The sequence below is a fragment of the Panthera pardus genome, unplaced genomic scaffold, assembly GCF_024362965.1.
Source record: "Panthera pardus isolate Hobbes unplaced genomic scaffold, ASM2436296v1 HiC_scaffold_27, whole genome shotgun sequence".
Taxonomy (NCBI): Eukaryota; Metazoa; Chordata; class Mammalia; order Carnivora; family Felidae; genus Panthera; species Panthera pardus.
The window spans coordinates 4245113-4260772 of NW_026526843.1; the positions used below are offsets into that span (position 1 = coordinate 4245113).

The 15660-nt window shown below is 39.6% G+C and overlaps 1 protein-coding gene across 1 annotated transcript in view; it reads left to right on the forward strand.

Annotated features, from left to right (window-relative positions):
* The window catches only part of STK26 (serine/threonine kinase 26), a 54451-nt gene that overhangs the window by 29203 nt on the left and 9588 nt on the right, over positions 1-15660 (forward strand). The window contains exons 3-4 of the mRNA XM_019426983.2: positions 2158-2388; positions 10933-10989. Coding sequence (XP_019282528.1) covers positions 2158-2388; positions 10933-10989 — 288 coding nt within the window. The remainder of the gene's footprint in view (positions 1-2157; positions 2389-10932; positions 10990-15660) is intronic.

Below are 15660 nucleotides of genomic sequence, written 5' to 3' on the forward strand. Positions count from 1 at the left end.
ATGCCTATTTGGGGGAGGTTTGGAAATACTGTGTTTCTACTGGATCAGGAGTATATATTCGGCAATGTGAGTTTAAATAATGATACAAATATTGTCTTGTTGGAGGAAAATTTGGATTAAAAATTGTATAAGGTGAAGGATATTTCTGAATCAGGAAAGGACAGTGAATTTATGAGCAGAAGTCATACCGAGGCATTTGTAACCTAAAACACCTATGCTTGATTCCAGATTTTATTGTGATTTTAATGTTGATTTCTAGATTCCTACTGTGGGATGAGTTGCAAAAGTTCAATGTATTACCATTTCCAAATGAGCACCAGCATTTATGATCAAGGCAGAGAAGAAGCTTATTTCAACCATCGATGAAAATATTACATACAGATAGGATCCCAAGCAAAGAAAAAAAAAAAAAACTTGTAGATTCTTGAGCCTTTTGCATTCTGTGTTGTTTACATGGTGGTTTAGGAGTACAGGTGGAATAATTGGAATATCAGAGAGAAGAAGAGTTAAGAGGTAGTATTTTGCTGCCAGAATGTTAGAATTTTAAACAATTTACCTACTTTATAGCTCAGGTTAAGTGCTCTGTCACCATCGCTACCCTTGCATTAATGTGCAGACCCTGCCTAGTCCACTGTTTCATCCTAAAAAGTGCCTGGCCCCATATTTCTGAAGTATAATTAACATACAGTGTCATGTTAGTTTCAAGCATACAAGGTAATGATTCATACATTAGTGCTCGCCACAATAAATGTAAACATCTGTCACCAAACAATGTTATTGTAATATTGTTGACTATTTTCCCTATGCTATACTTTTTACCTCTGTGACTTATTTATTTTATAATTGGAAGTTTGTACCTTTTAATCCCCTTTATCTATTTCAATCTGCCCCCCACCCTTTCTTTGGCAACCATCAGTTTGTTCTCTGTATTTAAGAGTCTGTTTTTTTGTTTGTTTTGGTTTTTTAGATTACACATACAAGTGAAGTCACATGGTATTTGTCTTTCTCTGTCTGGATTATTCCACTTAGCATAATACCCTCTAGTTTCATCCATATTGTCACAAATGGCAACATCTTGGTCTTTTTGATGGCTGAGTAATATTCCATCGTGTGTGTGTGTGTGTGTGTGTGTGTGTGTGTGTGTGTGTGTGTGTACCATATCTTCTTTATCCATTCAACTATCAATGAACACTTGGGTTGCTTCCATATTTTGGCTATTGTAAATAATGCTGCAATAAACATAGGGGTACATCTATCTTTTTGAATTAGTGCTTTCATTTTCTTTGGCTAAATACCTAGTAGTGGTATCACTGGATCATATGATATTTCTATTTTTAATTTTTTTGAGGAACCTCCATACCGTTTTCCACAGTAGCTGCACTAATTTACATTCCCACCAACAGTGCATGCAGGTTCCTTTTTCTCCACATCCTTGCCAACACTTGTTATTTTTTGTCAGCCATTCTGACAGGTGTAAGGTGATATCTCATTTTGTTTTTCATTCACATTTCCTTGGTGATTAGTGATGTTGAGCATCTTTTCATGTGTCTGTTGCCCATCTGTATGCCTTTAGAAAAATGTCTGTTCAGGTCTTTTGCCCATTTAAAAATCAGATTATTTGTTTATTTGTTGTTGAGTTGTATAAGTTTTTAAATATATTTTAGATATTAACCTCTTATTGGGTGTATCGTTTGCAAATATCTTCTATTCAGTAGGTCGCCTTTTTGTTTCGTTGATGGTTTCCTTTGCCGTGCAAAAGCTTTTTATTTTTGCGTAGTCCCAATAGTTTATTTTTGCTTTTGTTTCCCTTGCCTGAGGAAATCTATCTAGAAAAAAAATGTTGCTAAGGCCAATGTCAAAGTAAAGAGTACCTGGCCCTTTGACAGGCATCAGAGATAACATTTTGCTGCATGGGCTTGTTTTGTGGTAACAGGATCAGCTAAGCCCGGTTAGTGTGGGTGATCTAGTAGAATATGGACTGTTTGGCTGTTTGGGATTATAATTGCCCTAACAAAGCACATGTGGAGAGTCAAGGGAGTTTATATGCTTTTAAAAATGTGTTATTGTCTTATGTGATTTATTTTCCTTCATTTCAAAAAATTTGATGCAAAACATTTGTGTTTTCTTTCTTTCTCTTTCCTGCCCCCACCCCCTTAGAATAACATAGCTGATCCAGAAGAACTGTTCACAAAGTTAGAACGCATTGGGAAAGGCTCCTTTGGAGAAGTTTTCAAAGGAATTGATAACCGTACCCAGCAAGTGGTTGCTATTAAAATCATAGACCTCGAGGAAGCCGAAGATGAAATTGAAGACATTCAGCAAGAAATAACTGTTTTGAGTCAGTGTGACAGCTCATATGTAACAAAATACTATGGATCATATTTAAAGGTAATGTGTGTGTTGTATTATTTAAGTCATAAGGTATTTTCATTATAAGTTTTTCTTTCTTTTTTTTAATTCTGTTTTTTGAAAGGCAGTGTCTTAAATTAGGATTTGGCAGTCTTTGGGCTCCAGGCAGAATCCAGCTCCATTTATAGTGCCAAATAGACCGTTTTTAGATTTAGCAGCTGTGTCCTGAATGCATCCCAGTGCTCAGCTGCACCGTTATTCCACACCTGAACTTTGGGTCAATGGAGGAGCAGTAATACAGCTGGTCCTTGAGACACATCCTTTGTCAGGAAAGAGCTTTCCCCCTGGGCTTTCACACATTATTCTCAATGGTCCAGTCTGTCTCAACCTCAGAATTGATGGAATATGTAAGTATGTCATTTATTCCATTGAGTTGTGGTTATTTACACATCTTTCTCTCCTTCCAGATTATGAGCTCCTTGATGGCAGGGAGTTTAGTTCAACCAGTCTTGGTTTTCACATTTAGCATAAGACATGGAACATCTCAAACACATGAGAAATACTTGTGGAAGTGGAGTCAAATGGAACACTATCTGCCCCCCCCTTTCCCAAAAGTTGGAATTTTAGTTTCCAGGATCATGGAATTAGTAGACACCTTAAGTTGCAGCAGATGGAGATGTGACTGCATAACAGAATACTCTCTGGTTAGTAAAACCCAAGAGTTAGGGGCGCCTGGATGGCTCAGTTGGTTAAGCATCCAATTCTTGATTTCGGCTAAGGTCATGATCTCACATTTTGTAAGTTTGAGCCCCACATTGGGCTCTGAGCTGACAGCTTGGAGCCTGCTTTAGATTCTCTCTCTCCATCTCTCTCTGCCCCTCTCCTGCTTGTGCTCTCTCACTCTCTCAAATTGAATAAACTTAAAACACACACACACACACACACACACACACACACACACACACACACACAAGAGTTCTTGGGTTCCAGAGTTAGAAGTCGGGATGCGTGTCTATTGAAATTTGAAGAATAAATAGTTAGAAAAATCTAGCTTAAGGGACTCCTGGGTGGCTCAGTCGGTTAAGCATCCAGCTCTTGATTTCGGCTGAGGTCATGATCTCATGGTTTGTGAGTTCGAGCCCCACATCCTGCAGAGCGCTGACAGTGCGGAGCCTGCTTGGGACTTTCTCTCTCTCTCTCTCTCTCTCTCTCTCTCTCTCTCTCTCTCTCTCTCTCAAATAAATAAATAAATAAACTTAGAAAAATCTAGGTTAGAGTTAAAATTATTTTAAAATTAAAAATTTTTATCATGTTAAAGTTTTTCAAAGGAAGGCAATACTAGTTAGATTTTTGCTTTTCAGGGTTTACAGGGGGAGGAAGAGGTTTTTTGTTTGTTTGGTTCATTGGTTTTTTTGTTCATCTATCTCTGGGCCAAAAGGGGTGTGTTTATAACTCATTAGCTATTGGCCTCCATAAGAATGAATGCTGTTTTTTATATTCTAATGACCAAATAAACCCTAGGGTAATCTATCTATCCATATTAGTTACTACCGATTCAGAAATCATGAATTTCACTTTCTTTTTACTAAGCCTGTTTATTCTCATATTACATGAATTAGATGAATGTGGTGTGAATGCACAGTAGAGTAAATCATTAAACAGCCAGGCGCTCTGTGTCACACACTGTATTAGGTGCTGGAGATATAAAAATGAGTGACTCCTGTCATTAAGGAGTTCACAATCCGATATTGTACTAAAAGGGTGCAGGTTTTGTGATTAAGTACGTACAAGGTACAGATGGGGCACAGATAAACAAGTAGTCACTTCTGTCACTTTGAAGAGAGGCTAATGGTGTGAAGGAAAGGCTTCCAGGAGGAGATGATAATGCCAGTAATTCCTATACAATTTACTTTTTTAAATTTTTTTAATGTTTATTTCTTTTGGAGAGAGAGAGGGAGCAAGGGAGGAACAGAGAGAGGAAGACACAGAATCTGAAGCAGGCTCTAAGCTCTGAGCTGTCAGCATTGAGCCAGATAGGGGGCTCGAAATTACAAACTGCAAGATCATGACCTGAGCCGAAGTCGGATGCTCACCTGACTGAGCCACCCAGGCGCCGCCCCCCCCCCCCCATTTACTTCTAAGTGTTAGCTATTACTCTCACACAATTATTTGATTCTTTGTGGCATATTTTGCTTTTGCAGTCTTTCCTACAAAACTTATTTAGCGGGTCAGATTCTTTTTAGGAATCCTGAGAGGTCGCTCAGTCTCAATATGTTTAGGTCTCCCTCCTGATCCCATAGCAGGCTTGGTTTAAGACAGCCTCAGGAATTTGCTGTTGTTGTGGTTGTGGTTGTTGTGTGTTTGCTCATTCTGGTTTACACTTTCTGGATTGAATACTGGTAATTCAAGACCTACTCTAGAGCAAATTTAAACCTTTGCTATTCTTAGACACCTGTAACAGATAAGCTATTTTTGGAACTGACTTAACATATTAAATAAGCCCTATTTCAAATGGAGTTTTCTATATTATATTGAAACTGGGTACCGAAATGCAACTGACTGTTTTATTGGTTGCTTATAGCATTTTTAATTAATGTTCAGTACTCTCGTGGCAAATGAATTATAGTTCTGTTTGTATTATTTATTTGTATGAGTTCACATTTTTAAAAAACTCCCCTCATAGTGTACATGTACCAGTCATCCAATAAGTACTTAATGTTTAAATAAATAAATCTGATTGTTTTGTCCAAATCTTGATTATAGAATGTTCTTAGAGTGGTCAATGATACACAGCCATTATCCATGATGTCTTCATAAAGGATTAAATTGAAATTATTTTTATCTCCTTTACCCATCATTAATTAAAGTCCACAATGTGAAGGACTACTTTGAAGAAAATAGCCCTTCTTGATAAAATTGTAGAAATTTACATATGGCTGATATTAGTTATTTATATCCTGAATCTATTTACATTAAAGTAAGTAAATGTGTGTATTATCTCTGTACACATGTTCATATATACAGACAAAGGAAAAGAAATAGCTTATGATTTTATAACCTTTTAATATCATTTATTTAAATTGACCAACTTGTTTGTTTTCAGTTTATATTACAACATGGGACTTTTGTGGGCTTGCTTTTTTTTTTTAAACTAAAATCACATCAAATATAACAAGGTTCTGTTTAATGCAGGCAATATAACTCAAGGCTACATCATCTAAGTATCATCAGGGAACTGCATTATCAATCGTTGTGGCACATCCTTCCATTTCAGATGACATAGGGGATTTTGTGAGTCAAGTTAATTGAGTAGAGTAGGATATGGGTTTTTCTCAGGTTGTCTTTACTCAGGATATCATACATAGCCGAGACCTCACTGTAGGCTGGAGGAAAAGTTCTTGCATTTGAGAGAAAATTATATGCTCTCTGAAACTGTATTCAGTTGTAGTGATTTCCTTGAAACATACAAAAATGTACAAGGTATTCATTTTGACTGAGCTCACTGTATAACTTCATTTTTAAAAACAAGAGTAAAAACCAGACAAACATCAGTATGACCACAGTATTTTGCTTTAATTTTAGTTCACTGCAGATTTTCTTGAGAGACAAAGTTAGTCTTTATGAAGAGTGCTAACATAAGCAAACCCTTCCCTTCTGATCTCATAATATTGGAAAAATCTTTTATAATCTTTAAATATTTTTCTAGTTCGATGTAAATCTTAAAGTGAAGCTCACTCAGGCATTGAATAGAATTTGAATCATGCCTTTATTTGCTGCTGAAAATCGCCTTTAGATTTCTGTTTATGTTAAGGAAATATGCCCCCCTCCACATACCACCGCCACTGATATTTATCAAAAAAGAAAAAGGAATTGAGTGATTGAAGTAAAATATTCCAGAATAGAGTCTGCAAAATTTTGTGACCTTCTTACTGTTTTTCCTGAGACTTCTGTGTGTGTTTATTCCCAGTGTATGGTGAATGTTTCTGGAATCTTCTTTAGTTAAAAAAAATTTGGGGGGGAGAATTTTTTTATAAAACTTGAAGGAAATTGCAGAGGAAAAAATTTTCTCCTTCTTACAGTGTTTTTCCCTCAAAATAAATATAGCTTTACACTTCACAGAACACACCTCTAAGGAGCCCCATATTAGATTCAGTTTAGCAGGCCTTTATTCATTTATTGAGTGCCCTACTATGTGCATTCCTTTCAGTCTGCATACTTGCCCTGGTCAGTCTCATTTACTTTATCTTGACAATTTCTGAATTCATGTCTCTGGTTCTAGCCTGTCTCCTTAGCCCCAGATGGATATATCTAACTTGCTTCATAATACCCACTTATCTGTGGGTACATCAAGTACCATAACCTGAATGATGGCGAGTAGCATTTGAACAAGAACTTGAACATGGTTTGGATGAGGGTGGAGTATAGACAAGGCATTCTAGTTTGGAAGAAAATGATTCAGGGGTACTAAAGCATCTGGCAAGATGATCTCTCCTGTCCCTTGCAGTTCTATAAAATTTGACATGCTGTTTCCTTTTTATTGTGGTAAAATATGTATCATAAAATTTACCATTGTAATCATTTTAAGCCTACCGTGAGTAGCAGTGAGTATATTCATATTGCTGTGCAACTATCACCACCATCCGTCTTCAGAACTTTCTCATCTTAATCAGTCAAAACTCTGTACACATTTGGGGTGCCTGGGTGGCTCAGTCGATTAAGCATCTAACTTTGGCTCAGGTCATGATCTCACGGTTCGTGAGTTCAAGCCCCACATGGGGCTGTCAGCTGTCAGCACAGAGCCTGCTTTGGATCCTCTGTCCCTCTCTCTGCCCTCCCCTCCTTGCACACTCGCGCTTGCTCTCTCTCTCTCTCAAAATGAATAAATAAACTTTGAAGAAAAAAAAGAATGAAACTCTCTGCACATTAAACTATAACTCTCCAGGGGCACCTGGGTGGCTCAGTCGGTTGAGCGTCCGACTTCGGCTCCGGTCATGATCTCATAGTTCGTGGGTTCGAGCCCCGCATCAGGCTCTGTGCTGACCGCTTGCTCAGAGCCTGGAGCCTGCTTCGGATTCCGTGTCTCCTTCTCTCTCTGCCCCTCCCCTGCTCAAGCTTTCTACACTCTGTTTCTTAACAATAAATGAATGTAAAAAAAAATTTTTTAAATAAAAATAAACTGTAACTTTCCATTGTCTCCTCACCACAGTCCTTGGTAACCACCAGTCTACTTTCTGTCTCTATGAATTTGACTACTATAGGTTCCTCATATATATAAGCAGAATCAGACAGCATTTGTCTTTTGGTGAGTGGCTAACTTTAGTCATACAGGTTGGATTATGTGGTCAGTGCTATGATTGCTATGAGATTCACCGACCAGCCCATTTAATTCAACATATAGTTAATATCTAGTACCATAATCATCTCTCAAATACATACAGTGAATGTTTTAAATGGTTTTTTCCTATGAACAAATGAATTCCAAATTGCTCTGTCGCCTTTCTGCCCGCTTTGGGCAAGTGTCTGTTTAGCACCAAACAGTGGGGTTCAGTTGGCCTCATGGGGTAACAGAGTTGATACTGCAGACACCAGTAATTTGTTAACATTAGGCTCCAAGATCTCCCCAGTAAATAGTACAACTCTGGAGCAGTTACTCTTTAGGCGTTCGGAATTTCGGAACAGAGAGCCATTTCCTAACACCTGGCCACCCATGTTGATGCAGAACTTTAAACGTACTCCTCCAACCCGCTGTTAATATGTGTGGATCATTTTGTAAGTGGAGAAGTGGACTCTTCCCTTCAGGGACTTCCTCTACTTCAATGTGCCGGATGTGCAGTTATGGTTTACAGTCCCTGGCTCTTTGGGAATTTTAAACTGGTATGTAGATATCATCTCAGCTTTGTAAATTATTGAAAAGCAAGCCAAACATACTTGTTTGCATTCTCCAGCACAAACATCTTTTCCCAGAAATCAAAGGTTAGAAGTTGTAGTCCTCCAAAAGAATACAAACATAGAGTCTGGGCTTTTTTTGGTTTGGTTTGGTTTGTGATTGGCGTTGTCATTGAGCCCCGCTGTGGACCAGAAACCTGTAAAAAGAGCCTCTGTGGGCAAAGCTTCCTTGAGCAGGGAAGAGCCCCCACCAGCTCACCATTCCTGCCTGTGCCCACTCAGGCACTCAGACTGTGTAACAGTCTTCTGAAGGTCCAGATCTATGGCCATCCTCCAGTGAGGCTTGTCTCCAGAAGCGGTAATCAGAAGGAAGCAGGCAGAAAATCCGTCTGACGGCTCTGGTTCCTTCCCTGCCCTGGTACCACCAAACAGCTCGCTTGCTAGGAGGAATGCTTCTTTTCAGATCTGGCAGTTGCTTAGTCATACCTCTAATAACATTTTATGCTTTCTATGAATACTCTTCAGTGAGGAACAGACAGTTGGTAAGTTTCCATTTTGGAATCGGTACCCCCAGAAAGGACACACATCATTTTAAACCTGGAAAACAGATGTTTTCGGTCATGTGGAACTACAAATCAGATAACCATCCAATAATAAGATCTTTTCATTTTCCTTTTAAATGTCAGGTGAATGGGAAGCATTCTGAATTCATAAGGTAGAATGTAGTACTTATTAGGAACAATCTTGTGGCAAAAGAAAAATTACCCCAGCTATGCACTGCTGTGAGAGTCACTTTTTTCTTCTCTTGACAAAAATATAAAGACACGTCAGGTGTACAATTCTCAGGTTCCGAGTGCCTAATTTCTGTACATAAAGACAAGTTATGTGAACCACTCCTAGAACTCCATTCCCCTCCCTGCTGTTATGGGGACGTATTTGCTCTCTTTTTGTGCCGGAGGCAGGGCCGCTAGCAAAGACTCTCAGTTCTTCCTTCAGTTCAGGCTGTGATAGGAGAGTGGACATCAAAACTGGGGGGAGGGAGATACATCGTTACCCTGTCTCGCGCGCGCATCTCACGTGGTGTCAGCATCCGGAAAGGAGGAATCCCTAAATCTCAGTTTACCTGAGCCCTTCCTCCCCGGCCCCTGACATTAGGCCACATCCCAGTACTCACACTGCAGTGTCACCCACCATGAGGTTACTGGGGGCCGTTCTCTGCCATGATAAAGCCCCAGCCTCATGGACACATGTGGACGTTTTGAATGGAACTCCTGAGTACTTCCCAGGGATTTTAGAGTTTTAGAGTTTGGCTCGAGAATCCTCCTCCTACAGCTGGGGCTGTAAAGGTAAGAAATGTGCTCCTGACATCCCAAGGTGAAGCACAACACTGAGTGTGTTTTTCCCCCCAGAAACATTGTTACATGTTACAGCATGCTGTACTCTGGATACCTTTGTGTTAAATTGTCTTTTTGTGGGGGGTTACCCCAGGAACCTAGACATTATTTCTAGGGGAAAATGCTTGCTTTCCAAATTCTAAACGCCTTACTTAAAATGGACTTTTAAAACACAAGCCACTCACAACTTGGATACTTGCCAGTATAGTAAACTCAACCGTTCTACTTACAGTCAATTCTGTGCTCCCACAAAAATTCAGAGAATACTACTGATGACATGGGGAGAGAAGCGTCCATAGTATTTCAAGCTAGAGCCGAAAGAAGAACAGATTCGATGGTTTATTCTGATTTGTATCTGATAGCGCTGAAGGGTGTTTGTGTACATACACCTGATTTGGAATTTATATATACTCTGCCGATGAGCCCCATTTCTTCTTGGACAATTTACAGTGACGTAAATTCCACCTGGAGTAATCATATGCTCTTTAAGCTACGCACTCCTTTCTCGTACCCATTTACCTCGGCAGTGGGACACGGTGGGGTGCGGAGGGAGAGGGACACTAATTCTTTTTAAGCTCCACCTGTGTACCAAAATGCCCATTAATCATAGCTGATGAAAGTGGGAAAGTACATGAAAACAAAAGCCAAAAACTGAAACAAGGCAAACTGTCTAGTGTCCTCCAACTCTAAAATCGTATGTGAAAAACCCAGAAGCCCCATTTAAAATTTCTACACACCTCAGGGCTCCTGGATAGCTCAGTCAGTTAAGCATCCGACCTCGGCTCAGGTCATGATCTCACAGTTCATAGGTTTGAGCCCCATGTGAGGCTCTGTGCTGACAGTGCAGAGCCTGCTTGGGATTCTCTCTCTCTCCCTCTCACTCTCTGCCCCTCTCCCACTTCTGCTCTCTCCTCTCAAAATGAATACACTTTAAAATTTCTACAAGTCTCCACATACCTCCTCATTCTTTAATGTAACTATCTTTTCCTTTCAGTATCATTCAAAATAATAATTTAAGGCTATGGTTTATTTTTTCTGGGTTTTATAAAAATTTTTAACAGTTCAACAATTTTAAAAACAGTATTTATTTAGCTATATCACAAGCTAAATACGTAGGGAGGAAGGTCAAGACTCAGAACTTTTATCTGTAATGTTCTGTGGGAAAATATATTCTGCGTTTCAAACAACTAATCTTAAACTTGTATTTTAGAACCAGTACATTAGTCTGTCAGATTTAATGTTTTATGCTAGTATGTTATTTGGCTCAGGCTTGTAATGATTAAATTGTTTCATAACTTTACAGGGTTCAAAATTATGGATAATAATGGAATACCTGGGTGGTGGTTCAGCACTGGATCTTGTAAGTATTTTAAAATAATTACACACATACCTGTCTGTACTTTAACTTTTTTTATTTTAATTGGAGGAAGCAATGGCTTTTGGGCAAGCTGAGTGGTTGCTTTAGATAATACATTCAAATTAAGGTCTCTATTCAGGACTATAGATTGAGCCGTATTGCAAGATTGGGCATATTGCTGACGTTTTTAGAGTATATATGAAATGCAAATAGCTTCATGAAATAAAGCTCCCCAAATTAGGACTGTGTGTGACCATTGCCATCAGTTTAGAGTTTTACTTTGCAGGCGTTTCCCTGAAAAGACTGAACGTTCTTGGATTTTTGAAATAGGTAATTCAGATAAGTATCACTAAAACTAGTTCTTGGGTTCTCACCAAGTGCGCCTGCAGACCCAATTCTCTGCAGAATTCTCTCTGCCCCTCTGTAGGTCATTTGGAAATGTGATGGTGCTTTTGGTTGTCATAATGACTTGGAAGTGCTACAGCCATTTTAGTGGGCAAAGATCAGGATGCTAAAATCCTGCAGTGAACAGGAAAAGTTCCACCCAATGAAGATGGGAACACACACAAATTCCTTTGAGAAACACTGGTTGTTTTCCCCAAGTTAGTGTGATTCTGTCATTGCTGTTTTCTTCTCCCTTTTCAATCTTTACTAATATGGCGTTGTATTTAAAATTCAATACGGATTACTAGAGGCAACTTGGTGTAGTAGAGATGGCCACTGGGCTGGCCTATGGGAGTGTGAGGTGATGGGGCGAGCAGTCTTCGTAACCGAATCTGTGACTGTGAACCAGGCACACAAATTTCTTACATTTGAATATCCTATAAAACAAAGAAGTTGCACCAAGTTATTTTTAAGTTCTCTTCCATCTTGAAAATATATACGGACCCTGACACAGGGCTCAATCCCACCACCCTGGGATCATGATCTGAGTCGAATTCCAGAGTCGGGAGTTAAACTGGCTGATCCACCCAGACACCCCTCCATCTTGAATATTCTGTGACTTATATTGTCTTAGCTTGCTCCTGGATTTAGAAATGATAAGAGTATGCTGTCTCTAAAAATAAAGTGTTTTGATGACTAAGATCATCAAGTAACATTTTAACTCTTATTTTTAAGTGGAGATGAGTTTCCCTAACTATAAGTGATTAAATATTTCTAAAGGGGTTTAATCCTCCCTGCCAATGGCTCCAAAGTTTCAAATAATCCTGTGAACAGAAATGACTCTAAGATTTTCTTTCCTTTAAACAGAACCATATTTAAAGCATTCTAAAGAAGTGGTAATTAAATTTGATGGAGAGTCTCATCTCCTTCTAGGAATTCATCTCATTTTAATCTGTTGCTGAGTTAGGTAATCCTTCCTTGTGTCTCATCTAATTCGTATATCCCAAAGCTTGAGTTCATTTTGTCTTTCTCCTCTCTAGTGATAGAACACAACTGGTATTTCTTTGTAGAATAATCCTTCATGCTTATGGAGTCAGATCTCTTTCTTCTCCTGAAGTTAAATGGCCCCATTTCCATTTGTCTTGTCACATAGTTTTATTACACAATAGTTTTTTCATTAGCTCCACAAGAAGCGTCTCAACTGCTCCATGATCCTCCTCCTACCCTTTAAATATTCAGAGCTCTTTCCAAATTTATCATAGTTACCTTCTCTGGTCCCCCAAGGTGCTAACCATATGTCTTCCCTGTTTCGTGGGCATTGGCGAAGCTCGTGCACTGCCGTCAGCAGGATCAGCAATAGCAATGTTAAGCACTGGACGCTGGCCCAACCCTAACTAATAATGGGAGCTGTAGTAGTAGTTTGGTCAGTTTTATGTAATCTCTGAGTGAAGTCTCTTAATTTCATCCTGCCGTTCTGATCTCTGCCTAATAGAACAAATTGCCAAGTTGCATAAATTCAACAAACTTAAGATGTTTTTAGCCCTGTCATGGCTAAAAATCAAGAGACCTACGTCCTAGACCTGGTTCTGCCGTTGACTAGCTGGCTAATAATGGACAAGTCATTGAACCTCTGTGCCTTAATTTCCTCACATGTTGAATGAAGAAATTAGATGAATGATCTCTCGAGGTTTGTGTCCCTAGCTCAAGAATTCAATAATACTGTGATTGAATTATAAACATTTAACTGGCCTTTGTAAGGAGGGCAAATGATGAGAAAATGTGCTGTTTCTTCTCCGTGTATAGTGCCATACAGACAAATGCTATCATTTGGGGAATCTAAGAAGGATTGGGTTTGAGGGAGGGCACTGCTACCGGGGACAAGAAAAAACGACAGGGATGCTGAGAAGAGAATATTTGTCACTTTAAGATTTTATTTTTAAGTAATCTCTATACCCATCGTGGGGCTTGAACTCACAACCCCGAGAGTCGCATGCTGACTGAGCCAGCCAGGTGCCCCAATATTTCTCACTTTAAATTGGTGCCCAAATAATGGAATGCGATTATGACTTGTAATTGACATCAACATTTTATAGTGTATACTTTAAGATTCTCTCCCATTCCTTTTTTTAAATTTTGTTAATGTTTATTTATTTTTGAGACAGAGACAGAGACAGAGCATGAGTGGGGGAGGGGCAGAGAGAGAGGGAGACACAGAATCCGAAGCAGGCTCCAGGCTCGGAGCCGCCAGCACAGGGCCCGACGCGGGGCTCAAACTCGTGAACCACGAGATCGTGACCTGAGCTGAAGTTGGACACTTAACCGACTGAGCCACCCAGGCGCCCCAATTCTCTCCCATTCTTGAAAAAAATTAGTTATACATGAACAGACTCTGAGAGTATTTTTTTAAATCATACCTCACTTCTTTCCAGTAGGAATTGCAGTGGCTTACAACAAAAACACATATGATAAGGTTAGGAGGATAAAATATGAGCACCAAAGACAAACGTTGGAAACAATATGCTAACCGTAAGAGAAGGCACTGACATAACCTGCTGCATTAGGACCAGCTGAAAGTCACAGGAGTGGGGAAGATCCCCAGGCCCGCAAGTACACAGTCTGTGAAAGAGCAGGTGACCCGCTCTTGCATGTCCTCAGTTGACAATAAGGCCAGTACACTGGCCCTGGAGGCAGAGATATTAGCTATTAGAGACACGGCACTGTCTTTGGCCACTGAAGACAAGTTCAGTTATGCACTCCAGGGACAGTGGACCAAGATCTCAGCATTCTCTCTCTCCCAGGGAATAGCAATCTCTGTTCCATCTACTTTACCTCCTCTATCACTCCAGCTCCCTTTTTTCTCCTTCTCTCATCATTGTCGACATGGCTAATGATACATTTTAACCACAAGGCTTGGAAGAGTTTTCTGTCTGATAATGTACCAGAAAAACCCAGCTGTACTACCCAGTTCCCATTGCCCTGCCATGGCTTCTCCCCGACTCCACCATCTTCCTCCAGTACCCAGTTAATTGAGATTTTATTTTTCCTGAATTTTAAGGACCTAAGCTGGACCTAAATATACCAGATGAGCCAGTGGGTCTTGAGGACCTCTTCTTTGTTTGTTTTTACTTAAATATATTTTTTAAAATTCTGTATTAGGTAATACACTGGCTTATCCAGGCCACTTTCAGAAGCCCTTCAGAATGATAAGTAGTGTCCCTTATATATATATACCTTACCCAATTTCTTTTTTTTAATGTTTATTTTATTTTTGAGAGAGAGAGAGACAGAGCATGAGCAAGGGAGGGGCAGAGAGAGAAGGAGACACAGAATCCAAAGCAGGCTCCTGGCTCCGAGCTATCAGCACGGAGTCCGACGCGGGGCTCAAACCCGCAAGCTGTGAGATCATGACCTGAGCTGAAGTCGGATGCTCAACCGACTGAGCCACCCGGGCATCCCAGACCTTGCCCAGTTTCTTAAGTGAGTGAGGGCATACCTCCTCTGGCCCTGTCAACATTTTCTGATCAGTGATACCAACATTTGTCTTTAAATTATTTGGTAGTACCTCAGAATTTCATTGCCGGCGATCAATAAAATGCCATTTTCACCTTTGAGAACAACTTTAATCACTACTGTTTAAATAGAAACTTTTGGAGTGGAAGTTAATAGACTTATAAGTAAATAGATAATGTTACCTAGGAAAGGCACCTATTGAACTACGGGCATCCCTGGAGTATACTGTATATCCAGACCACAGCTAATATTTAGTGGTGAAACTGAAGTATGGGTTCTATTTTAAGCTGTTAAATTGCAACATGAAAGTGCCCTTTATTCAGAATAAATATGGCATTCATGAAAGATGAAATACACAAGGTGCCAAAGAGCTGTGAATCCCTCCCAGTGTGAGGCAGAGTGGGCGATGTTTGATTTTCACCACCTCCTCCCTCCTTCCAGCAAACAGCTCAACCTCAGCCCTGACTTCAGATTCCCACCCTTCCTGTAATAATATTGTACAGTCCACTGTTTGTGCTTTATGAGGTACCAGAATTTTAAAATAGCCATTTATTTTAAAGGGAGATTTTCAGATACTCCATTACAAGTTCTCCCGAAACCTAATCATTGCTTTCCTTGTATTCCAGTTGGAACTATTGGCTTTAGGACGGGGATGGGGAAAGAAAGGGGAAATGTGTTACATTTAGTTAAAAAACCATACCCCTTCATGATTCGATCTTTTTTTTTTTTTTTTTACAATGAAGTCTAAACAGATTAATTGTTGTATTCCTGACTAACTTA